Source organism: Coturnix japonica, unplaced genomic scaffold (genome assembly GCF_054131305.1).
Source record: "Coturnix japonica strain WE unplaced genomic scaffold, WE-NBRP24 Scf046, whole genome shotgun sequence".
Classification (NCBI taxonomy): domain Eukaryota; kingdom Metazoa; phylum Chordata; class Aves; order Galliformes; family Phasianidae; genus Coturnix; species Coturnix japonica.
Window position 1 is genome coordinate 221,465 of NW_028188949.1, and position 25,594 is coordinate 247,058.

The 25,594-nt window shown below is 40.7% G+C and overlaps 4 protein-coding genes and 1 long non-coding RNA gene across 6 annotated transcripts in view; 1 reads left to right on the top strand and 4 right to left on the bottom strand.

The window, feature by feature from the left end:
• Positions 1-1,863, bottom strand: part of LOC146752314 (kinesin-like protein KIF20B) — a 73,032-nt gene extending 71,169 nt beyond the window's left edge. The window contains exons 1-2 of the mRNA XM_085531932.1: positions 1,748-1,863; positions 38-238 (exon numbers count right to left, since the gene is read on the bottom strand). Of these exons, the coding sequence (XP_085388058.1) occupies positions 38-100 (63 nt within the window). The 5' untranslated portion in view covers positions 101-238; positions 1,748-1,863. The remainder of the gene's footprint in view (positions 1-37; positions 239-1,747) is intronic.
• The window catches only part of LOC146752310 (cytosolic carboxypeptidase 4-like), a 268,713-nt gene that overhangs the window by 211,132 nt on the left and 31,987 nt on the right, over positions 1-25,594 (top strand). The gene's annotated exons all lie outside the window — the stretch shown is intronic.
• LOC146752315 (kinesin-like protein KIF20B) lies at positions 3,483-11,050 on the bottom strand. Its single transcript, XM_085531997.1, has 7 exons — positions 10,993-11,050; positions 10,670-10,789; positions 9,255-9,450; positions 5,606-6,809; positions 5,027-5,165; positions 4,175-4,297; positions 3,483-3,778 (listed from the first exon to the last, which is right to left on the bottom strand). Exons 1-6 carry the CDS (start codon positions 11,044-11,046, stop codon positions 4,250-4,252), a joined length of 1,761 nt encoding a protein of 586 aa, XP_085388123.1. The 5' UTR covers positions 11,047-11,050; the 3' UTR covers positions 3,483-3,778; positions 4,175-4,249.
• LOC146752316 (uncharacterized) lies at positions 17,847-19,882 on the bottom strand. 2 transcript variants are annotated; one of them, XR_014940674.1, is made up of 3 exons: positions 19,722-19,882; positions 18,710-18,976; positions 17,847-18,081 (listed from the first exon to the last, which is right to left on the bottom strand). It is a non-coding gene; the product is annotated as an uncharacterized LOC146752316 (long non-coding RNA). The 2 variants fall into 2 exon arrangements; XR_014940673.1 differs by lacking the exon at positions 19,722-19,882 and adding an exon at positions 19,613-19,711 and having other exon boundaries at positions 17,849-18,081.
• LOC146752317 (obscurin-like) lies at positions 21,582-24,074 on the bottom strand. The gene is made up of 3 exons (XM_085531933.1): positions 24,062-24,074; positions 22,256-22,522; positions 21,582-22,045 (listed from the first exon to the last, which is right to left on the bottom strand). Exons 1-3 carry the CDS (start codon positions 24,072-24,074, stop codon positions 21,771-21,773), a joined length of 555 nt encoding a protein of 184 aa, XP_085388059.1. The 3' UTR covers positions 21,582-21,770.

Consider the following 25,594-nt stretch of genomic DNA (forward strand, 5'->3'; position numbering starts at 1 on the left):
ATCAGATATTTTGTTTTCTGTTGGGTCTAGGTCATACCTCATCCATGTCATCACTTCTTTTCTTTTTTGCCTTAGGCATTTTCACTCCTAAAGGTATCATGCTGCCGTGCTGCTTTATCTCCGTCTTATCAGGTTGCAGAGGTGTCAGTGGGATTTCCAGCTCCGGTTTTGGGAACCGACTAGTATTGCCATTTTCTGCGGACACTCCAGAAGAGTCGAGAACAGTTCCCAAATGCTCCTGATAGCACAGAAGAATTTTAAGTGCAAGTGTTAAGGTAGCCATGAGATTAAAAAGCTATAAAGCATCTGGAAAAGGATATGTAAGCATTCGATTTTCCTGCTGTAAGAACACTTGTAACAGAAGGAGTCTATTTCAGTTACAGCAGAGTTTTACCCCTCTTTCCTAGAACTTGTTACATTTAAAATTATTTCCAATCTATGATCACAAAAAAAGTTCTCCATGTTAAACTGAGCCTGATACTTTACAAGTCATTTTTTCTCAAGGGCACAGACAACTACACTTTTTTTTTAATAGAGAATGGTGGTAGAACTGACACGATTTTCTTCATCTCAACTCTTCTGCATCAGAACTGGGCAGGAACAGGAGCATTTGATTCAAGTGTTCGATTAACTTCCAGCTTAATCTTAGGGAATTTGCCCTTCCTCTTCTACACTAGAGATGTTATTTACATAAGTAAGGTCCAGCTGGCAAGGTGCAAGCCCAGTACAAGTCATTAAAGAACTCCATTGCTATCTTTTCCCTGGAGAGAATACAGACATTCAAGCAATGACACCGTACTTAAGCTGAAGGCTATCATGTACCTGCTCATGGTCAAATGGCAGCAAATGCACAGCTAAGTGACAGGGAAATGTCAGTATGCATTTCCCCAGCAGCACTTACTGTCCACAATCCACCCAATCCTGTTTTTCTCAACAGGAACAACAAAGTCAGAACTGAGATCACCTGGACTCCTCCTTCTCTATGGCAGGAATTCAGCTAGCATATCAAAAATGAGTTCAGATGCTGGTTGAACACATGGAAGACAGGCTGCTGGGGACATCAGAAAATGGTAGATGGCTGCTTCTACTGCTGCTAGTAACTAGCAAACTCCAGTGTCCCAAACACAGACTAGCAGCTTTTACTACTTACACTGTTCCAACCCCCTGAGGGGAGTCTTCTTCCTCTCAAAAAGTTACCAAAGATTGTAGAAAGACAAAAAGTAGTCAGAGCCACTTTATCAGGCTCTGCTAAGAATCTGAATGGAGTATCACCACCCACTGTATTTCCAAGAATTAAGTTGGTTAATAAATACTTTGTTTTTAAAATATATGTAACTGCTATTTTATGAAAGTTAGCAATTAAAAACTTATATAGGAATGATTAACATCATCTGCTAACAAAACAATGTCCAGAAATCCTGCAGAGGAAGAAAATAAGTTCAATTTGCTGTGCCCGTTTCAGTGGCTCCATGAATTTTTTCCAAGTAACTTATCTAATCATGAGCCACTTCATAAGCATTAACATGAGGAGAGTTTTCAACAGCACCTGACAAAAATTCATCACACAATTGTTTCAACAGCTTTTATTCCTATCAAAGGCTATAAAAACAGGTGATCTGATCACCTTGAAAGGGATAAATAAATTAAAACTTGGGAATTGTTTAGAGAACATGAGATCTTTTCCTACTCATTCCTTATCAAAAGCAATACAATCACAACATTTTCAGATCTGAAGTTTCATACTAACCTCAGATTCATTTAATGAAGTGAGGCTCCTAGTACATCGACGTGACAAATAATTGTCTTCAGCTTTGCATCTTAATGGAATACTTTCTCCAGTTTTAGTTTTGCTTTGTTGTTTCCTAGGCTGTAAATATTTAAAAGGAGTAAAGATTAGGCTATGCATTAGACCTCCAAAATATCTCGAGTTTTCTAAAGTTACAGTGTAAAACCTCAAGCTCAGACGCCACATGAACACGTAAGCTGAAACACAGCACAAGTGTGGGAAGGTAGTAACATCTATTCATTGTGTGATCTTCAGATACACCCTACTGGGTCTCACTAACAGTCTCAGGCAGTATTCTGCCTCCAAAAGAGAGAAAGCGAGACATTATTTAGGGACAAAATCTGTAACGCTGGTCGTTTTGTCATCCATTCCCCCCATACTCTGCACGCTCACAGCTGCTATGTTAGAACACCAAAGGCTAAACCTCTGCCTAATCTTCAGCATCCACATACGAATACATGGAAAACTGCATGGAAAAGTTCCATAATGTACACAGAGAGATGGTGTTCTAGTAAATAAAATAGTTTTGAGAAGATGAGAGCTCATGCTTGAGTGGAAGACAAAAAGAACCAACAAGTACTCATCACTGAATATGTAGTTAAACGACTATATGCTAAGAAAAATGATTCCAGCTCCAGTATCTCCTAGGAAAACAGAAGAACAAAAAGGGGTTAACAAGATGTTAAGTACTGACTTTCTATAAATATAATCATACCTTTTCATTTACAGAGTCATTCCTTCTACTTTGTCTTTCTTCAAGTAAAGGTATTTCTGGCAAACACTGAGGGCTACTGTGGTTAATGCGTTGTTTTAATTCCTTTATAAAGTCATCTTTGTCAGCCAGTTCTTTTCTTAACTCTTCTATCACAGTTGCATTATCCTAATAAGCAGTAAAAACTGCTGAGTTGTGGGACTGGCAAAAGGAATTAACACACACAAGCAGTATTGCAATTACTTAGTAGCATCAGTTTTAGAATTGCAGGCTAGAACACTTAACTATTCCAGAACAGTAACATTTCACGGATTTGTACGGTCACTGTTACAAGTGCAGTAGTCACAGAATTGCCTGGGAAGTTGTAATACAATATATTTTGATTCTTCTATTTTACCTATGTGCTTCAGCCTTCATCTCTCTTAAGATATAATAACCCGAGCTTTTATTTGTTCCCAAATCCTCGGTACTGTGAGAAAGTCGGCAGTGGTAGGGGAAGTTTTGCTTTGAGAACATCTTTCTTCTCAGAGAAAGTGAATCCAAACATTCTCAAAACAGCACAACTCATTTAGTCTTCTGTTTAGCTTCTGAAATTCTATGCTACGGCTTAGATTGGCTATCCTGATTAAAAGCTGGATGTTGAAATAAGAAATGCAACTTCCAGAGATCATCCCCCCTCTGCTTTTTGATGCTTCCCTTAATCTCTCTCCACGTCCCCTTCTGTCTTTTCATGCCATTGTAGATACTACCTCAGAGAAAGCAAAGAAAGTAAGAAACCTGAGACAGAACTACTGTCTGAGTATTGAGCCTAGCTTGGGATCCGGAAATGCTGTGAATTATCAGAAAAAGCTACAGATGTCCAGTCTGATTGTAGGATCATAAGCATCAAACTGACATCTGCTTATCTGAACTACTGAAAAAATTGAAATTTTAGTAATTAACAGAAATTCTGTTTCTGAAGAACAAAAATAAAAGCTGGTGCTTTTTTTGGTTAGTTGCACATGATGTCAATACGACAGTGTTCAAGAACAGAACCACACCCAGAATACAAAGAGCAGGTACAGGAGTCTTACAGAATTTATGGGTAGCTAATCAGGTAGGAGGAAAGGAGAGCTGACCTTGCTTGAATCCTTTAAGGCAGATTGTCTCAGTTCTGCTATTTCTGTCTCTTTTTGTATGGCATTAGAAGCCAAAGTTTTGAGCTGTTTTTCCAAAGCTTCAACTAACTGATCTCTCTCCTCACGCCACTTTTGAAGATTATGGTCCTTTTCCTCCAGCTCCTATATTTCATGATGAAAGAAAAGCATACACAGTAGAAACAAGCAGAATTTTTAAGACAGCCTGGAATTAATAAGTTTTTCATATAGCATAAATAAGGACTCAAGCTGATAAAAAGAGTTTATGGTAAGACATTTCAATTAACATATCGTGATGTCACTCAACAAGATCAGGTTACATGCATGTATTACATATGTATTTACTATGCAGATTATTGTATTTAAAGCAATCTGCCAGTGCTCTGTAGTGACTAATTATTTGAATATCTTTCATGGTCTACCGCTAATTTCAGTTGGCCACTTTCATTTTGCTCCAATTTTTTTTTTTTTTGACCTTTTTCCTGTTGCTTGGAAAAGGTGCATCATTCATTTAATAAAAATTAAGAGCAAGAAAAATACCTGTTTAAGTTGTTGGATAGTATAGTCTTTATAATCCAGCTCATCCTTAAACTGGTTATTAATCCTTTCAAGTTCTTACATCTTGTTCCTGAGGGATTCCTCCACAGAACGCATCGTGGACACCTGTAATGTAAGCACAGCTCACGGTTCATTAAAAGACTTCTGTAATCCAACCTGGCCAAATACTTCTTTGTTAAATAAAGAGGAATTCACAAACAAGTGCTGAGTAGGAAAACGACAGCAAGTGCAAGGTTACCAAGGAAGACATGAATTCATTTTTAAGCTTCAATTTTCCACTCCAAGCACACCCAATAATCTTTCAGACTAAGATCCTGCAAAATGGGTTTTAAGTTATCTTCTTGTTTAATAATTAAATTTTAACTATTAACATCACTGAAGCTGAAATTGAAGAAAAAAAATATACATGCTTATATTAAAGAGCCTCTGGAAATTAGTCTATTTCTCTTCAAGTAAATAGCATTCTTCTTCCCAGTTATCAGCGTTTTTTCACAAGACTTAGGTTTTAGGCTTTGGAGTTACCACGGATACCAATGGCAAGTCACCAGTAACGTAGAGATAATAACAAGTCCCCTCCAGAGGCAGATTAGCTATTCTCTTCACAAACCTTATTCCAGACTACTAACCAACTTTACTTTCCTCTGTTCATTATCTATGTGAAACCATGTTTTAACTTCTGGTCCCCTCTAGAGCTTCAATGGCAACTTTACCTAAGATTTGCTGCTAGCCACACTAGTGTGAAATTTCCAGCTTCATAGTTAAAGTTTGAGAAGTTTTAACAGCAGAAAGCCAAGCATAATCTTACAGAAAAAAATAGCTCAGTTGACTACAAACCTCGCTTTGTACTTGCTGAATTTGTTTCTCGGCATCAGAATGTTTGTCTTTTAGATCTGCATACTCTTCTTCTTTCCTCTGCAAATCTTTTTTCAAATTCAGTACAAGGGCAGAACTCTCAGAAAGAATATTTTCTAGCCTTATGTTAAAAATAAAGAGACAAAGAACATTACTGTTACACATCTCATGGAAACAGCAATTACAGCTTAATCCATGCCCTGCCTGTTGGTTTCTATTTGTAAATAGACTCTTAAATCTATCTAGACCAGTGACAAGATTTAAACAATTACTTTTGAATTTCAGCTTGCTTCTCATAATCAGATGCTGAAGCAATAAATTATTCAGATGCTATTCTGAGGGATGGACAACAAAACCACCAGAAATCCCCATATTATTCTTTATTTCCTTGCACACTCCTGTTTTCCCTTGGAACTCAAGTAGCATACCAAAGCATCCTAAAGTAGTAGTTTGGCCATTGATAAGCATGCAGATGCATTAAGTCGAAGGGATGTTCCCATTAACTATTTTTAACTCTAGTTCATTCTCAAAGGGCTCTAAGTTAACTCAGTGGTTACTTACGATTCTATACGTTGCACTTTCTCCATTTCACTCTTTTCCTTTTCCCGAAGAGAATGTTTCATCTGCTCCAAGCTGTTTTTCAGCTGCAGAACTTCTTGAATCAGATTTGCTTCTTTGCTACTTAACTCTTCAACCTTTTTGTCTGCATTTGCAGACTTCTCCTGCAGAGTTGCTGTAACTGTCTCTAGATTAACAATAATAGATTCTTTTTCTTTAAGTAATTCATTGAGTTTTGACACATTGTCTTCCATTGTCTTGGAAGCCTCCAGGAGATATTCAAGCTCTCTTATTTTTACCTCACAGTTGGCAACTTCCTCCTGAAGTTGTGCAATCACTCTCTGATCTTCTGCAGTCTTTTCTTCAAACTCCTGAGTTTTCTTTTCTATTTGCTCATGTAACTGATTCACAAGATCATCTTCCTGACTAGTGTGAGTTGTAATCTCACATAGCTTCATTACAAGTTGACGATTATGATATTCAGCATTATTCAGTCCCGCCTTTAGGTTTTCATTGTCTTGAAGCAGTGCTTTGATGTGCTGACTTTTTTGTGAGGAAACATCAACAATACTTCTGCATACTTCCCAAATCCTTTCAAGACTATAGTTAAAGGAGAGGTCCTGCACAAGATCTGAGATGGAAGAAGTCTGTGACTGAATGCATGCAGAACTAATTTGAGATGTCCCTGGCTCATCTTTTTCTGAGTCTGAGGAATCCTTTACACTGACAAAGTCAGTACCGATGGCGTGAAACTCTAAGTGACATTTGTATAATTCATCTAATTTGGTCCGCATTTCTTTTACTTGTGACACTTTATCAATTATATATTCTTTGGCAACTTCTATGTTGTTAGTTAGTTGGGCATTTTTGTTTTCAAGTGTCATATTTATAGATTTCTGTTCATCCAGTTCAGAAGCAATTCCCCGATAGTCAGCTTGACCCTGCAGAATTTGTTCACGGAGGGCATCAGCTGTTTCTTCAGAAAAAGAAAGCTCAATACGCAGGCTTGTTACCTGCTTACTGAAATCTTCTTTTTTATTTTGTTCTCTGCTGCATTGTTCTTCAAGCACAGCTAAATGACGTTCCAAGATTTCAGTTCTTTCCCTCAGTGCTAGTACTTCCTTTCGGTACGTGGAGCACTTTTGTTTCATGTGTTCAATTGTCCTTTGCTCTACAGTGTTCTTTTTCTTTCTCTCATTTACAACTACTGTAAAACAAACAAACAAAGAAACAAACAAACAAGGGAAAAGGAATGTAGCTCAGATTGATTAAAATCATTATTACATAGCAGTTCACAACACCAAGTAGCAACTTCTAAGTGAAAAACTGTCGTAATATGCAAGCCATACCCTCACATCACATAGTATTTGATACTAGTGAAGGAATTCAAGTCCTCTGAACACGTAATCAGGTGCCTCAGATTTCTATACAGAATTAACAGCAAAAGGTTTTCAGTCTGGAAGAACACTTTTACCATGGCACTACTCAAACCTTCCACTCCACACCAGTAGAAAATCTAATTAGATTTAAGAAACATGGGAACGAGATAGATAATTCACAGCTATATTCTTTCTATCTTCCGTGCTTCAGCAATCCCTATAAAGCAGCCAGGAATCACTCCATCTACATCTAAATGGTAGATAAACAGTTCTCTAAGAAATTTCATTCCAACTCACAGTCCTCTTACTTTCAAAAGAAAGATAAAACCCTGGACAAGTTGATCACTTAAGTGTTGATATCTGTCTCTCTTATTCAGTTGATCTCTAAACAAAATATGAGGATTCCTACTTCTGTCCACACTTACTCTTTTGCATATAAAGTTCACTCATAAAGTTGTACAAATTTGCAGATTCAAGTTTCCACAAATATTCCATTAGCTTGGGGCTGTTTTTTTCTTTAACTGGTGAGCAATTAGCTAAAATCACATGCATTTTCTTTCTATCAAAAGCGACTTCTGCTGTATTTCATCACTGCTTTAGAATCCAGTTATGTCCATACATAATATGCATACTTTAAGTATTAGAAAAATAAATATAAGTCAAGACTTACTAGGGATTGGGTCACCACAACAATATATTCTATGGTGATTCTTGTACAGTCCTTTTATTACTACAACTACAGAAATGCAGAATTTTATAGCACCCACGTGCAGCCTGCATTACATACAGATTCACATGTACTGCATGGAAACAGCCTCTTAACTCATCTAAGGAGTTTTATATACAGCCCTCAACTGATTTAAAAGTCATACTGAAGAAACAGCAGTGGCGTATTCCACCCCAATCCAGGTTTTGGTTTTGACTGCTGCTCCCAGCAACACTAGTGAGGGGAATATGATTTATAAGTAATCTAAACACTTCATGCTGAAAACAACAAGCAAGCACTAAAGCAAGATAAATAAGACTAGGGAGAAGATGTGTAATGTTCAGTCTAGAAGCTCCTTACACAGGAAGTAGGGAAAAAGCATTATTACAGAGCATAGGAAACAAGACCTAAAAGCTCAGAGAATGGTGTAAATACCCTGAACTTGAAGCTGAGATAACCTAGCATCTCCTAAAACACTTTTGCTCGTGCTACTTATATAACTAATTCTACAAAAGAACCAGCACAACATACCTGTACTCATTGTTCTACTGTGTATATTTAACATAGCTAAAGAATATATATTAAGAGTTTTTTGAAATTGGACGCTATTAATACTCACAAATAGAAGAAAATTTTAAAATGATTGAATACTCAGTACTTCTTAACCGAAAACTTCATGCTGACATTGTGACTATCAGCTACCCATTTTAATTCCTATGTGGAGCATTGCTGTCATTAATTTTTAAATGAGAGCTTTGGTCATATGATTAGAACAAACCCACTACTATTTGGAGTATGGAGGAGTCCACATCCCTCCCTCAGTCTCTGGTAAGATGCTTATATGTGATGCCATTCAGTGGTCACATTAGGATTCAATATTTATGCCAAATAAAGGCAGCAGGGACAAATCATCCAAGAACAGCATCTCATCCAAAGAAGGCCTTGACTTTCTCCCTTGCACATATTTTGCAAGAGGAATACAAGAAAGGAAGGGACTACAGCTAAGTTTTAGATTTTCCCTTCTACATTGTATATGCCTTCCGTAATTCTAGGAACACTGATGCTCAGCTGTGCCCAGAAGTGAAGTTAAATGCATCAGAGCTTATCCAAACCATTTTGCTCAAATATTGCCCATGAGCGAGGAATTAGCAGGTCGTCAACAATTTTGATAGTTGCTTCAGGAAAAACAAAACAAACAAACAAAAAAAAGCACTTGAGCAGCTGATGCTACTCAGAAGATCAGCAACAGCAGTTGAAACAATCCTAAAGAAACTGCTTTAAAACTATTACCAAATCTGCAAGTGCATCAACAGATGAGGAAAAAGCAGCAAAAAGGAAAAAAATAGTGCAAAAAACTTTTATTCTTAAGCATTCAAAAATGAACAGCATAGGACCTTCTGAAAAAGGGATATTTACATAACAGTTACTTCTATTTACAGTTTAACACAGTGGCTTTTCTCCTTATACCATAAGGTAACGTGCTTCACAGCCTTTTGCTTCCTATCCAGAATAGGAAGCAATTTATTGTTTTGGAAGACACCCTGTTCAACGATGGAAGAAACTGTACCTTTCTTTGGAGGTGGCTCTTCCACAGGAGGCTTATCCTCGTCAGTACTGTGCTTTCTTCCCACTTCCAACTCAGTTTTCTCTTGTTTCAGTGCTTTAACTGAAAGCACTGAAAATTGGCTGCTTTCAGTTCCTTTATTAGTGTTCTCTTCTGCCGGTTCTGCTTTAATGGTAGTTAAATGGTAGGTAGTCTTTTCCTGTATTGATATAAGATCAGTTACATTGAAGCTTAACAAAAGGAGCACTTAAGTCTCAGTAATCTTCTGTGGGCAAATATTTACACAAAACCATACAGCTAAAATATTTACCCGGTGACTCTATAGACATCAGTTACAAATCTCAATAGCAGACAGAACAAGTACACCTTCAGATAATGACAAGTGCAATACTCGGTAGAGTATACAAGGGAAAGCAAGAGCCTAGCAGGTTACAAAGTAAAAGACTTGCACACAATCAAGAGTTTACCAGTTTATCAAAGAATTTCCTGTTTCCAAGAAGTCAACAAAATTACAAACATGGTCAAAGAGCAAATGGTCAGCTCTCATACAAGTTCATCACATCACACTTCTGCTAAGCTGCTAAAATCACTTTCATCGTGACAGATATAATCCAACCTTAAAGCTTAGTCAGCTCTGTCACGCATATTTTAGATTGTGTCCTTGACCACAAGTGAAGCTTCCTTACTTACAAGATGACGATTGTTAAGCCATGCTGGCACTGCCAAGGACTGATTATTCATCTTTAGTAGCTTATGAAAAGAAAAGCCTCAGAAGTGTTCAGGCCACACAATCTCACAGATAGAGTTGGAGCCTTGTTCTTGGAAGAAGTAATAGGTGAGGACATGACTACTCATCACAGTCAGCTTTAACACCATGGAAATACTAAGTTGCAGTGATGCAGACAGTCAAAGATTAAGAAGGGTCAAGTTGCTAAGCTTACAAGGTTAGAGATCTGAGTGACAGAATTAACTATAAATGTTTTCAGAGCTACTTCAGGCTACCAAACATCAAAAAATGAACAAAAACCACCAGAAGTGGTATGCACACATACTTAATCAAGCTAGTCTTCACATATTCAGTAGCTCGCAGTACATTAGTCAGGATAAAGTTTTATGGACTGCATAGAACGTGGAGATATCCTGACCATTCATACTCGTACTTCCAACTCTACTCAACATACTTTTACTGTTGCTCTTCCTCTGATGTAGGAGTGTGAGGCAGGAGTTAGTGGAACACGCTGATATTTTTGTTGTTTGTGTTAACAACAACTACCTTCAGATAAATTTGAATTGTTTACAATTTCAAGCGAGTACCAGCTACATACAGAAAATCAGTTTTCCAAAAATGTGTTGATTACAAGCATAGAATTAGTGTTTTCCTTTTTTTGTATAAGGATACGGAGATGTGTAAAACTCACATAACCTTTTACTTTTTCTTCTAAATGAGATTTTAAGTCTTGTAGCTTTGTAATAATGTCATCTTTCTGCACCACGATGTCCATTAGCTCTCGAATCCTTTCATTTTGTGCATTCATTTTCTTGGAAATAAAAAATAAAAAAAATTCAGTCATCAGTTTCTAATGTAGTGTTAAGTCGCTGAATTAGACAATGCATTAAAGGCAAATTCAGTTAAGCTAAGCTCGGTAAGAAATCTATTAATGGAGCCTACTGGAATAGCATTTTAAGCTACCACAAGTTGGTATTAAAACAATTTTACACAACATCTTCTTGATAAAGTTACCTCAGTTGCTTCTTTAAGTTGCTCAACAGACTCATCCAATTTAATCACCTGCATTTCAAAGTCTGTAACACACAGAAAAGGTTGTATTACATAAGTAGCCAATAGATAGTTTATTAAGTAATCAATTTTTCCAGATATTCTAATGTTTAGGTAGCTTTTGAACAGATTAATTAATTTGCATGTGGTCTTCACTTATTGGGAGTGATTCAAAAGTTTTCTATATTTCTTGGAACGAAAACATTGCATCAACAAGACATAAAGAAGAGTAGAGATTACAATATAAAAGTAAAAATCAAGATATAGACATTTAACCCCATACTTACGAAAGCGTAAAGCTGCTAGTTGCAGTTTAAAGGAGAGGGGGAAAAAAAGAAAATAAATAACCAAAAACCGTGGAATTGCTAAACCTGAATATACACAAGGAACAAACCATCACTTATCTACAGGCTATGGTTCCAAAGGTAGAACATCTCCTCTAATTCCTACTCAAACTGGTTATTTCTCTTTTAGATTAATGAACTATTTCTGTCTTCTACCTTTCACATCGCATAACTCACCTTTGTTCTTCTGCATCAGCTCTTCTTCAGTTTTAAGTAGTTTGGTGTTTTTCTCTGTTAGCTCTTCTTTGGTCTCCATCAGTTCAAAGTTAGTTTTCTCCAGCTGCTTCTCAAACCAGCCAGTATCTTCCTTTGGGTCCCCCAGGGATACAATGGAACTATGTGCTGCCTCAGCTTGCTCTTTAATATCCATGACATCATAATGCACAGAATCAAGAATGCCCTCAGGATCAACACAGGTGTCAGGCACTATGCTATGTTCTCCACCCTGAAACGTAATTTATAATCAGTTAAAACTGGTGAATAGCTGACTACATAATAGCTGTTATTTCTACAGATAGTCTGGATAGCCACTATGAAGACAGCCATACAAGAAGTTTTTAATTTCAGCTTCAAAACCCACCTCACAAATTCACATACAACATGACAGTGATTCGTATGGGGGGAAGATAAGTGGCATTCTAGTAACAGCTAATATATTTTATAGTATTTGATGACCACGCTCCCTTTTTTTTTTTTTTTTTTTTTTTTAAATATTACCCCAGATTGATCTCCTTCAAATTTAACGTACAAGTTCGGACTCCCCTTTTCTTTGTATACAGCATAAATTTTCATTTTGTGTTGCAGAAACAAGGAAAACGCCCAAATTCCCAAAGCTTTCTGAAACTGTTCTTAAGGCTCAGCAACTATTCCTGCTAGATGAAGAATAGATGTATCTTGCTCATCATACAGCAACACAGCATGCACTTCTTTGTAAACAGCCTTGTGTTTCTATAAGATGTGCCCATAACATTTAAATAGTAAAAAGGAAAATATTTAAGAAAAAAAAAAGGAAAATACTTAAGAAAAAAAAAAGGAAAATACTTAAGAAAAAAAAAAGAAAAATACCAGGGTGTCATGGTTTAATAATTTTGTAATTTTGCTATCAGTATTCCACATCATAACATCATATAAAGCATGAAGAATTTTACTGAATCTGCAACTTACAGAAGAAGACTACATCTCCCAGAGAGCAACACGATGGGTCACGGGACCTGGACTCTATATTAACTCAGTCGCAGAACAGACTGACGTCTTTCGAGTTCTGGCGTTCAGGGCAGTGTGTGGGAGCCTTCAGCCGTTCGCCCAGATTCACAGTAGGCCTCGGTTACGGGACTCATTCTCTCTCCTATTTTGCTTGATTCGTTAGCTCAATTTTCAATTTTCAATTATATTGTATTATATTGTGTTATCCTGTATTTCGATATAGTATTTAGTAAATAAGTGTGCCTCCTTAGATCGTTGCTGCTGTTTTCTTTTCCTAATTAACTTTTTCCTTTCGGCCTAGGGCCCCTGTGGGGCCCACGGCCCCTGTCACGGACGCAGGTGGATTTTTCATTCAAACTGTGACAGATTTTGGTGGAGAATGCGGGCAAATTGAGTTGCTGTTTTTCTGTGTTTTCTTCTGTTGCTCTTTTAGCTTTTAACAGAGCTACAAGTTTTTTTTCCTGTTAAGGAGCTATCTTAGGTTTGCGATTCTGCACCTGTGAGCTTGACCTTGAAAGTCCAGGCGGACTGCCAATACTCCAGTTTATTTTATAAACACTGCTGAGCTTTGGTTATTTTTTTTTAGTTTTTTTCCCTCTCTATTGAAAAAAAAAAAATAAAATAAAAAGTTCCCTCTACTAAGTGTGCTTTATAAGGTACTGCATTTCATTAGTTCCTCTTTTACGATGCTCCAAACATATTGGACCATGTTTAAGCTAGCCTATTTTTCCTATGAAGTTATAGGAATGTATAATAGGTTGAAAGCATGGTTAGCAACGCTTATTTGGTATTTGCATGCAGCTCCAGAGGGAGCAACTAATGCAACTAATGCAACCAATAGTACGGATATGGTGGTTTTTGAGCGTGCTTTTCCTTTTTTCTTTGCATCTTTTAAGCAGTCTTCGACTGACCAGTTGTCCCAGTGGACCACACTGTCAATCGTATTAATCTCCCTCAATTTGCTGTTGGTTATTGTAGTGATCTCACTCGGTATCTGGATTTATAACCTCAGGAGGAAGTCTTCCTTAGAGTCAGAGAATACTGAGTGGCAGGGAGTGTAGAGAAACTTTGGAGAGACTTTTAGAGGACAGACATCTTTAGTGTCATGGAGCTTTACTCCTGAACACTTAAAGAATCCTGAGAGTTTGACTGCATATTTGAGACAGGAATGTTGTGGCTCAGGCAGATCTAAGGAGGCACAAATGACTTGGGGCCTAGCTAATGCTTATCAGGCCTTATTCAATACCATTCCTGAGAGGGAAGATTTGGAGGTTGAGAGAGAGAGTCTCAGGGCCGAGAATGAGAGTATCCAATCCAAACTCGACACTCTCCAGTCCGAGCATAACGTCCTCCGGTTCGGGTACAACACTCTTCAGTCCAACTACAAACAGCCTCCAGACTGAGTTCGGTGCTGTCCAGTTCGAGCGGAATGCTCTCCGAGACCAGCTATGTGCCCTCCGGGGTGAGCTGAATGTATTTAACCAACAACCAGGGTCACATGTAGTCCAATTTGACCAGCCATTGGGGGCACATGTAGTCCAATTTGGCCAGCCACTGGGGGCGCATGTAGTCCAATTTGACCAGCCACCGGAGGCACATGTAGTTCAATCTGACCAGCCACCGGAGGCACATGTAGTCCGATTGGAACAACCATCGGGGACACCAGATACAACGTTGGTTGCCCCTGTAAGAGGGCGAAAGACAAAACAAGTTTCAACTCAGTTAGAGAAAATGCAGAAGGAGTTAGAAGAGCGGAGGGAGTTAGGAGAGCAGGGCTCAGGAGAGCAAGGGGACTCAGGAGAGCAGGGGGACTCAGGAGAGCGGGGGGAGTCAGAGGACCAGAAGAAGTTAGAGGAGCAGAGGATGTTAGAGCAGTATAAGAAGATGTTAGAGGAGCAGAAGAAGTTTCAGGAGCAGATGAAGTTGGAGGAGCAGAGGATGTCTGAGGGGAATAAGAAGATGTTAGAGGAGCAGAAGAAGTTAGAGGAGCAGAGGAAGTTAGGAGAGAGGAAAAAGAAGGAGGGTTACCTGGAGGAAATAACACAAGGGTCGGGGTCAGAGTCTGAAGAGGAGCCAAAAGCTAGATTTTCTTTACGAGAATTTCTCGAGTCCAAACTTATAGATGGGGCAGCCTCATCAACACAGTTGCCACCATCAACACCTGGGACGCTTGATAGAGCAAAAGGTGAGCAAAGTATAACGACCATTATTGATCGATCTTTTAAACTGAGTGAAATTCAAGATCTAAGGAAGGATTTTACACGTCAGCCAAAAAAAAATATGGTCACTTGGTTACTTCGCTGCTGGGACAATGGTGCCAACAGTGCATGGCTCGATGGCAGTGAAGCTCACCAACTGGGTAGCATTTCCAGGGACTCGCGTGTGGACAGAGGTATTGGCACATGCCAAAATCGGTCCTACACCTTCTGGAAGCGGATGTTGATAGCGGTAAGAGATAGATTCCCCTTTAAACGGGACTTGGAGCCTGAGAGAAAGAAATGGACTGATATAGAGAAAGGTATCCAATCTTTGAGAGAAAGTGCTCTGGTGGAAATGCTATACAGCCCCGAGTTCAATCGTAACGATCCAAACCAATTACATGATCCTGAAGTAGTCCGCGTTCCACGACAAATGTGGCGTGACTTTACAAAAGCAGCTCCAGAAAAGCATGCCAGTGCACTTGCATTAGTATATGGCAAAGGGGAAAGGAAACCCTTTGTGAATGAACTAATTGGCAGACTTCAGGAACTTGAATTATTTATAAGCGCCACAGAAGTTAATCTGTATACTTCAGCCATTGTCAAAATTGTGGAAAGATTAAACAAAATGGAGGGAACACAAAATGATATTATTGACAAATTGGCTAATGTGCCTGATGTAGATGAATCCACGGTGGTACAAGATGATGGAAACCAGGATTTCCACGATCGCCTATTGAGAAAGCTAAACAACATGAGTTCCTCTCGACCTGTATCATCGAAAATCTCAACCATTAAAAAGAGACGTCCTCGTATTCAAGCAAATGACAATGATAAGTCACCTCGAATCAACGATGAGACTACACGTCTTGCCTTGTTGCTTTTCCTCTGTAGTCATGGGGAGGACATGAAGAAGTGGTGTAATTCATCCACTTCTGCACTTCAGGCATGAGTGAAAGAATTACAAGGTGAAAAAACTACCAAGATGAACTCTTCCAAGAAGGGGAGAGTTCCAGTTGCTGCAAGCCACCGAGGTAAACAATAGAGGGGCCCTGCCCCCAGCCAGGGGGGGGAAAGGGACAACAGAGTATACTGGACTGTGTGGATTAAGTGGCCTGGCACATCTCAACCACAGAAATATAAAGCCTTGGTGGACACTGGTGCACAATGCACCCTAATGCCCTCAAGTCACCAAGGGACACAACCAATATATATCCATGGGGTGACTGGGGGTTCCCAGGAATTGACTATGTTGGAGGCCGAAATAAGCCTCACTGGTAAAAACTGGCAAAAACACCCTATTGTGACTGGTCCAGAGGCTCCAAGTGTTTTGGGTATCGATTACCTTAGGATGGGATATTTTAAGGATCCCAAGGGGTATCGATGGGCCTTTGGGATAGCTGCTGTTAACACAAATGGTGTTTATCTGCTGTCAGCTTTACCTGGTCTGTCAGATGACCCTTCTGCTGTGGGGCTGCTCCAGGTAAAAGACCAAGAGGTACCAATTGCCACCAGAGTGGTTCACAGATGGCAGTACCGCACCAACAGGGACTCATTGCTCCCCATTCACAAGCTAATTCGCCAATTAGAGTATCAGGGAGGGATTAGCAAAACTCACTCGCCTTTTAACAGCCCCATATGGCTAGTGCATAAAGCCAGTGAAGAATGGAGGTTGACGGTGGATTACCGTGGCCTAAATGAAATCACACCTCCATTGAGTTCTGCTGTATCAGACATGCTAGAACTCCAGTATGAACTGGAGTCAAAAGAAGCTAGGTGGTATGCCACCATTGACATTGCTAATGCCTTCTTTTCCATCCCATTGGCTACAAAATGAAGGCCACAGTTTGCTTTTACCTGGAGAGCTGTTCAGTATACCTAGAACCGTTTAACTCAAGGGTAGAAGCACAGCCCAACAATTTGCCATGGGTTGATCCAAGCTGTCTTGGAACAGGGTAATGCTCCCGAACACTTGCAGTATATTGATGATATTGTCGTGTGGGGCCATACAGCAGCAGAGATTTTCAAGAAAAGAAAACAGATAATCCAAATTCTTTTGCAAGATGGTTTTGCCATTAAGCGCAGCAAGGTGAAGGGGTCTGCCCAGGAAATCCAGTTCTTAGGTGTAAAATGGCAAGATGGGCATCGACACATCCCAGCAGATGTGATTGAAAAAATCACTGCTATGTCTCCTCCCACCAACAAGACAGAGACCCAATCTTTTCTGGGAGTAGTAAGCTTTTGGAGAATGCATGTCCCAAACTACAGCCACATAGTGAGCCCCCTCTATCAGGTAACACGGAAGAAGAATAATTTCTCATGGGGTCCTGAGCAGCAGCAGGCTTTTGAGCAGGTAAAACAAGAGATAGCCCGTGCCGTGGCCTTGGGGCCAGTACGGACGGAACAGGATGTAAAGAACATCCTCTACACTGCTGCTGGAGAGAAAGGTCCCACTTGGAGTTTGTGGCAAAGAGCTTCAGGAGAAACCCAAGGCCAACCCCCGGGACTTTGGAGTCGAGCATATAAAGGGTCTGAGGAGTGCTACACTCCAACTGAGAAGGAGATCTTAGCCATGTACGAGGGGGTTTGGGCTGCTTCTGAAGTAGTTGGGACAGAGGTTCAGCTCCTTCTAGCACCTCACTTGCCTGTGGCCCCCCTGTCACGGACACAGGTAGATTTTTGTTTAAACCGTGACAACTACCCAGAATGCAGCATAAGGGAATTTTTGCCTAGAACTCTGGAGGACTATTTTTAACTCAGAAAGGTCAGAGATAGAAAGTTCACACTGATTTCTTGGTCACCAGCCTCACTGTACATCAGCATTTTTGGTTTTTAAATGATACATAAAGTTCTCAATGGCACTGCTCTAGTCGGTAGTTCTTTCCCTTTCCGTGCAGCTTGCTCTGTGCATGGCTTGTGAACCGCTATTCAGGCCAGACAGCTGCAGCCCCAAAGACCTGCCATAAATGTACAAATTCTACCAGGATAATGTCTTGGTAGTGGAGAAACAGGATGCGCAGTCATATGGCTCTCACACATACCTTGTACAACCAGCTTGGCTCTGGACTGGGCATCACCAATGTCACAGGTGTACACGTCACTGTCACTTTTCTCCAGATTTTTTATGCACAGCTGCAGGTCTCGTCCTTTCTGTGCCCTCTTGTATTTCCTGCCAGGCCTGAGCTCAGCAATGCCTTTCCTCCATATGATGAAGGATGCGGCTTTCTCGCTCTGACATGTAAAAAGTGCACTTCCACTTTCTTCAGTTTTCACATCTGAAAGTTCCTTGATAAAGTAATTAGGTTTTTCTGGAAGGAAAAAAAAAAGGATGAGGGTGTAGGACAAAGGGATTTGTTACCCCAACAAGTCCCAAGCATACAGAGGTGTCCTGAATCTCCTTTGCCCTCATTTCAGAATATCACATAGAGATGCAAAGAGTCTAAGAAGACCACAGAGTCCACCCATTTACATCGGTTTGATAATTCCAGTAGATATCTGGAAAGTTCAATACCATTCTACATGCGCTGGTAGGATCTCATCTGATAAACTGCATATAGTTTTGATTACACATATTCAATATAGACTAATTCAGATTGCCATCTTTTCTTGGCTCACTAACACCCAAGATCATAGAATCATAGAATGATCACAGAATCATAGAGTGGCCTGAGTAGAAAAGGACCTCAAAGATCATCTAGTTTCAAACCCCCTCCAAGGGGTCACCAACCACCAGACCAGGCTGCCCAGATCCACATCACACTGGAGAATCATTCAGTTTCCAGATTATTTTAAGGAAAAGATTTTAATCCATCATATTTTCTGAAAACTAAGAATTGATCCTGCTCAAGGAAACAGAAGAGAAAAACATCACCCACAGGCTGCAGATATTTACCTCGACTTCTCTACATGCCATCCCCAGTGTGCTTTTCAACTCACCTTGCACAGTGACCCTGGCTTTTGTTATGGAGTCCTGTGTCTCACAGGGGTACTCCCCACTGTCCTTGGTAGTAGAGTCATGGATGATCAGAATGGCCCCAGTTCCCTCCTGCTGCAAGTTGTACTTCTGGCTTTTTCTGATTGCTTTGCCATCCTTGTACCACCTGATGTTCAAATCCGGTTTTGACAGCTCACAGCTCAGGCTGATGTCCTGTCCTGCTGCTGCTGTCTTATCCTCCAGCTGTTTTGAAACCTCAGTAGGTTTTCCTGGAAGAAAACATTGCTTTTTGAGTAACATACACTTAGGGTAGGATGCCTCTCTCAAAATACATGCATCTACATGCTGGAGATAAGTTAGAGAGGCACTTGCAACAGACGCCATCCTACAGCCAGCAGTAATCTGCAAAGTACAGACAATAGAATTCCAGGCAGCATTTATTCTCTCTTAAATCTACCCAATTGAGGATGATGAACCACGTCTGAAAACTGCCTCTTTCTTCTCTCCACTCATCACACTGGGAGCCTCGGATGATGCTCTCAGATGCACATGTTCTAGATAGGAATTTGTTGTACAGCTAGATGGTGTGAAGGCCATCCCTTCAGCTTATACTTAGAGGATATTTGCTCCCACAGTTCCCTCAAAAGAGCATTCCTGATTTACTGTTAATGGAACAAGCTGTAGTGAGATGCCCATTTCCAACACTACCCAGTGCTTTGGGTAGTTCTCACATTTGTGTAAAATGTTTCGTCCTTTTACTTATTTTTAAGAGAAATTCTCGGTGCTTTGAGTTTCAAGTAGAAGGTTGCTATTCACTTTAACCATATTATGAGTTAGCTCTCACGACAATCTTATCATAAGACAGTTGAAGGAATCAGACCCCAGAATCTCTCCCATCTCATTACCTTTCACAGACAGAGAGGCTTTGGAGGTTAGACCACGGGCAGTAAAATCGACTTCCTCAGTGTCAGTAGGAGTCACACTTTTGATAATGAGAGTATATTTCCGACCCACGTTAGAAGCTTTAAATCGCCCACCACTTTCCACTCTGCTTCCAGTCAGTGTCCACTTGAACTCATCAATGCTTTCATGGGACGGAATGCATTCAAAAGTACAATCTTCTCCCTCCTGGATTTCAGTGTTTTTCAGCCGTTTGCTAATGCCAATATTCAGCTCTGGAAGGTAAGAGATAGGTTAGTATGAGGTTTATATGGAGAAAAGGCATTTGTGACTGACATGAGTAGCAGTACTGGTGTTTTAACTCAGGATTTGCAGAACATGGCTGCGTTCCTTACTGATGTATTCTCTAAGACATTCTCCACTCAGAATTACCAGAAAGCTATAAAAAAAAAGAGACGTGAATCTCTTGTCTTTGCTCTGGAAGAGCTACAATTAGAGCAGCTCAGTCCATGGAGCAGAATGAAGATTCAATGAGCTACAGAGGGAAAAACCTAACAGAGAGGACAACTCTAGGATGCTGTGTGAGAAAAAGGGTTTTGCCTATGACAAGAAATTAAATGTTTCTATTAGCTCATTTGTTACCATCCTACCCCTACTGGTGTTCAAACCATTTCTCCATTTTAGGGATGTTTATAAAGGAAACATTTCCAGGACATTCTTGATGTGTTTGGTGATTTTCATGGCAAAACAAGATACATTTACATCAAAAGCAATGGGAATTTTCCAGACATCACTGTGCTATTTTGCAGTAATACACTTCTATTGTAGAAACTATTAAGGCTTGTGGGGGAATAGGTGTAAGACATAGTGACCACACTGAATGTGCTTTCAGCACTCCTTTACTTTCCACAGTACTTACCCTGAATGCCGACCTTTGATTTGGCAACATCAGTGCCAATATCACAGGTATAGAAACCTGCATCTGACTTCTCGAAGTCATGGATAAGGGGATATAGGGTCTTCCCAGACTGTACCAGCTCATACTTGTTGCCAGAAGTGAGCAGAACACCGTCCTTCTTCCACACTGGTTTGACCTTCTCTTTATAGAGACTTAGCATTCCAATTTAATCACACCCCGCTCCTCAACAAAAACATCATCCAAGGACTTCATGAAGACAGCAGGCTTCTCTGCAATTAAACAGGCAAAACAGAACAATGTGATACAGAAGTTGAGACATTTCCAGTTGCTTTCAGATTTTTAAAGAGGGATAAATAAATCTTTACCAGCACTGACGACACCAATATAGAACCTAAAGCGGTTTCATGTGTGTTGACTGAATGCACTTTATGGAATTCTGAACTAATCAGTAGGAGAATACAGGGAACAGGAGGGACAGCCTGCATTGCCGGTGGGTGGGACTGATATCATATGAAGTAATTGGGATGCAGCTCTTCTAAAGCTGGAGAGCTGGCATTGCCCTCACATGGAGCAGAGCTCATACAGCAGGCCACAGGATTAAGAGGATAAGCTGCTGAACACTTTTGATTTTCCTGTTTTATTGACTCCTTTTATCTATCCTCTATTTCACACATCAGATGTTTATACTGGGGAAAAAACTTCCACCAAATGCAAAAGAAAGGAGAAAGAGGAAATCCTTCAAACTCTGAGCGCATAGAGTAAAAGAGCTTAATTGCTGGGGAGAGCAGATTAGAATCACAGTATCCTTAGAATTGGAAGAGACCCTTAAAGGCCATCTAGCCCAGCTCCCCTGCAATAAAAAGGGACATTCACAGCTAGATCAGGTTGCTCACAGCCTGGTCATTAGTCATCCCAGAGGCAAAACACACACTGAATGATCTCTCCCTGCAGTCATAAATCCTTGGAGACAACAGCATTGACACTGCATGTTACTGAAGCAGTAAAAGAAATTGCTCTTGTAACTCTCCTTGTGCTAAATAAAATGATGATAAAAAGCAATGGAATGCTTTGGCAGGACACCAAATCCATCCTCCTTTGTTGATATCTGCTGCAATGGAACCTTCTACTGGAAGAAAGCCTCTGATGACTTGTCACCCCAGAGAGGTGAGCTTTAGAAGCAGGACTGCTGCACAATAGAATGAACTGGAGCTCCTTTGCATCTCTTACATCCAGGAGGGGTGTGATCAGACCCACCTATCACCTTCAGGTGCGCTTTCTGACACCTTGTCTGACTTCACTGTCACTGTGCCAGCATCCTCAGGCTTAACCTGCTTCATTGTCAGTGTGCAGCGATTGCCAACGTTCTTGATGTCATTGTAATTGTTGGTGTAAAGGAGGCTGCCATTCAGGAACCATTGCACGTCCTCGTCATGATGGGACAGCTCGCAGGAGAAGACAGCAGAGCTCTCTTCTTCAATTTCTACATCCTGCAGGTGCTTCGTTACTTCTACATTGCGGGCTGTGGGGAAACAAGGTGAACTGTTACCACTGTTACTATAAATCATACTGGGATGTGGTAGAATGGTTGGACTAGATGATCTTTGTGTAATCATCTATGTGAAGATAATACATTTATAAAGTTAGCAGGAGAGAACGGCAGAAGTCAACCTCAAGAAGAGAAATCTGAGGTGAAATAGGACATGGAAGAGGCCACCCTCCCTGCTCATACCTTCAGCTGTCAGCGTGGCCTCAGTCTCTGCAATTCCTGCCTTGCACTTGTACACATCAGCATCATCGGGCTTCAGCTTCAGAATCTTGAGCTCTGCTGAATGCTTATCCCTCTTGATTTTGTACTTCTCAGAGGGCTCGATGGGTGTGTGGCCCTTGAACCATTTCACAACCTTTGGAGAAGGCCTGAAGTCACAGGACAGGATGACAGAATGACGTTCCAAAGCTGTCTTGTCCTCCAACTTCCTGGTGATTTCTATATGGTAATCTGCAAAGCAGGGGTGGAAGAGAAGAAAGGATGAGGACAATTGGAAGAAGAGGAAAGTCCCTTGCGTCTATTCCATTCCATTTAATTTCATGTTCACATCGGTTCTTTGAACGACTCTAAAGATAAAACAAACAATTGTCTATAGGGAATGCCATTGACTACATTTCTATGAAGTAATACTGTACAGTATCTACCAAATGCAAGGTCCAGCTCTTGTTTTGTGCTTATTAAATGCTCCCAGTTGAGGCTTTCGTTCAAATAAGAGTGAGTTGAAAATATAACAAGTGCTTTAGGATGTGAATGGAGACTCTTACGCTGGGGACAACAGCGGATAAAAAGCCTGGAAGTTTCTTTCAGATGAAATCAATGACAAACTGCACCAAATTTAGGTGCTACCAAACTTAAACTTGTCTAGTTCAGAAATACAATTAATTTCACCTGATTTGACTTCTTTGGTATAGCCAAGGACAAAACCTCAGCTCTGTAAATCTGAACAGTAAGCACATCACAGCTATTCAAACAGATCTTTTACTGAGATGCAGCTGTCTCATTGATTGTCCAATGACTTTGAACTGGAAATGGAGCAGACCAAAGCAGAATCTAAACATGGCTTCTACAAGGACTGATCAAATGCGGCCACCGTCAAATTCAAAGTACCTGATACAGAAGGATCACACTCACTGTCAGACAAAACCTCTCTGGAGAGGTGAACTGACTGCCCTGTTCACCCTCACTTTGGAAATAACTGCACTCATTTCCTACCTATTCTAAATAGGTATTCTAAAACCTTTCAAGCAAAATTAAGGGTAGAAAAACAATAGAACTGAATGAATCTTTAAGGTCATTTAGTTCCAGTCCCCCTGCTATAGGCAGGGACACCTCCCTCCAGACCAACTCTTCTCCTCAGGGTCAAGGCTTCTCTCAAATCATTCTCCTCTAAGCCTGTGCCTGTGCTTGGGATTGCCCTGACCCAGGTGCAGGGCCTTGTACTTGGCCACACTCAAGTTCATGAGGCTGCCAAGGGCCCACCTCTCCAGCCTGTCCAGGTCCCTCTGGCTAGCATCCCTTCCCTCTAGCACATCAACAGCACCGCTCAGCTTGGTGTCATCTGCAAACTTGCTGAGGCTGCATTTGATTCCACTCTCCATGTTGCCTACAAAAATGTTAAATAACACTGGTCCCAACACCACCCTCCACCTGGACACTGAGCTATTGACTGCAGCTCTCTAAGTCTGACCATCCAGACAGTTCCCTATCCTGCAACTGGTCCATCCATCAAAACCATTTTTCTCCAGTTTGGTGACCAGGATATCATGCAGGACGGGATCAAATGCTCTGCACAGGTCCAAGTAGATGATGTCAGTTGCTCTCCCATTATCCACTGATGCTGTTACTCCATCATGAAAGGCCACCAAGTTTGTCAGGCATGGCTTGAATTTGAGGAAGCCATATTGGTTACCACCAATCTCCTCATCTTTATTTTCCAAACTATGCCAAGGAGAACTAGACAGAACTCTACAGTGTCGTGTCATTACAAACCTGTCTGAATCATTGGCTTCTCTGCATGCTCATCACTAGTCTCTCCTTAGCTTGTGTGCCCACAATGTATGGGGAATGTCAGCCACAAATCTTACCTAGGGGACATCTTTGCTTCAAAGTCCCTTGAACATCACACAATCCTTTTTAACTCTCCAGGTCTGCACTTCTTTATGTCAGAATCAGACCATATTTCTGTGCTGCTATTTCCCTTTCCTTCTGAAGGGCCTGGATACAACTTGGATTAACCTCAGGAGCAGAGTTCCTGCATAAAACAGCCTGTACTGAAACAGCAACCCAACCTGGTTGCAGACTGAGAGAGAAAATGAGAGTTCACCACCTGTGAATAATGAGACTTCTCTTATTTCCCTGGGAAGTAATGCCCACTTTTTTACTTTGACAGAGCTCCTTCCCATCCTAGAAGGGAAAATATCAAGTCAGATCTCCATGAGTCCTTCCATCTCTGCACTCAGCAAAGGGAGCTTTCAGATCTATGCTTAATTCACCCAATTCCCTAGAATTAATGGAACTGTACTTACTGGAACATATGCTGAAGCTTAAGCACAGTGCAGTGTTTTCAACATGTAGGAATGGCTATAGAACATGCATAAATTCTGGCTGACCAATGACAGCTTAAAGCACTGCAGAGGACTGTTAACAAGCCCGTTTGGACATCACCTTGAATAAATGATGTTATCCCCAAGTAAGGGAAGGAACAGCTGAGCACCGGGGAGGTACACAAAGGGCCAGAGCAAATTCTCACACTGTCAGGTGCAAAGAAAACTGAGATTTCACCCTAAAACCCAGTTCACAACAAGGCTACAAAATCCTGGCTGAGAATTTCTGAATGCTCACCAGTTGTTTCCAGCTCGAAGGTCATCTTCTGGCCAGCAGCCTCGCAGATGTATTCTCCAGCATCTTTCTTCTCCAGCTGCTCCACAACCAGACGCCGTGTTTTGCCCACACATTCCAGTTTGAACTTCCTGGAGGAGGCAAGCAGTCTTCCATCCTTGTACCATTTTACTTCGATTGTATCCTGTGCTACTTCACAGCTGAGGGAAGCACTTGCTGCCAGGGCAGCACTCACCTCTTTCTGCACCTTCTCCTGGTTTATAAACACAGGTTTTGGCTCTGAGGGAAGAAAAGAAAAACAGAAGGACTGAAATGAGAACATCTTGCAGGTTTTTATGTACAGGTTGGAACAGGTTTAGGTTACCACTTGTGCCCAAACTAATAGCCTTCATTAGAGAATATCTGCTCTTCTGTTGAAACAAAGTGTCAAATCTAGGCAAGAAAGAACCTAGGAACTGAAGGAACCAAGAGTCCTTGAACACCAGTCCCATGGTTGCAAGTCACTATGCAAACATATTTAACCCAAAAGAACATCTGTCCTGCAGGCAACCAAAACCTGAGTTCCTTTTACTTAAGACCCACTGTGAAAATCAAAACACATAAACATGTGATAGTCAAACCACTGGCTGCCTTTTCATGACCCAGAACAGTACTCCTGGCTTCCTGAACAGACTCCTCATGGCC

What these genes read in the sequence shown, in the direction of transcription:
- LOC146752317 (XM_085531933.1), bottom strand. An exon ending in GGCCACGCTGACAGCTGAAG is followed by an intron (nt 22,046 to 22,255) that starts GTATGAGCAGGG and finishes GTTTCCCCACAG; the next exon opens with CCCGCAATGTAGAAGTAACG.
- LOC146752315 (XM_085531997.1), bottom strand. Translation starts at nt 11,046, where the DNA reads ATGCAGGTGATTAAATTGGATGAGTCTGTTGAGCAACTTAAAGAAGCA. An exon ending in AACTTAAAGAAGCAACTGAG is followed by an intron (nt 10,790 to 10,992) that starts GTAACTTTATCA and finishes TTTATTTCCAAG; the next exon opens with AAAATGAATGCACAAAATGA. An exon ending in TTCAGCAAGTACAAAGCGAG is followed by an intron (nt 4,298 to 5,026) that starts GTTTGTAGTCAA and finishes CTTACATTACAG; the next exon opens with GTGTCCACGATGCGTTCTGT.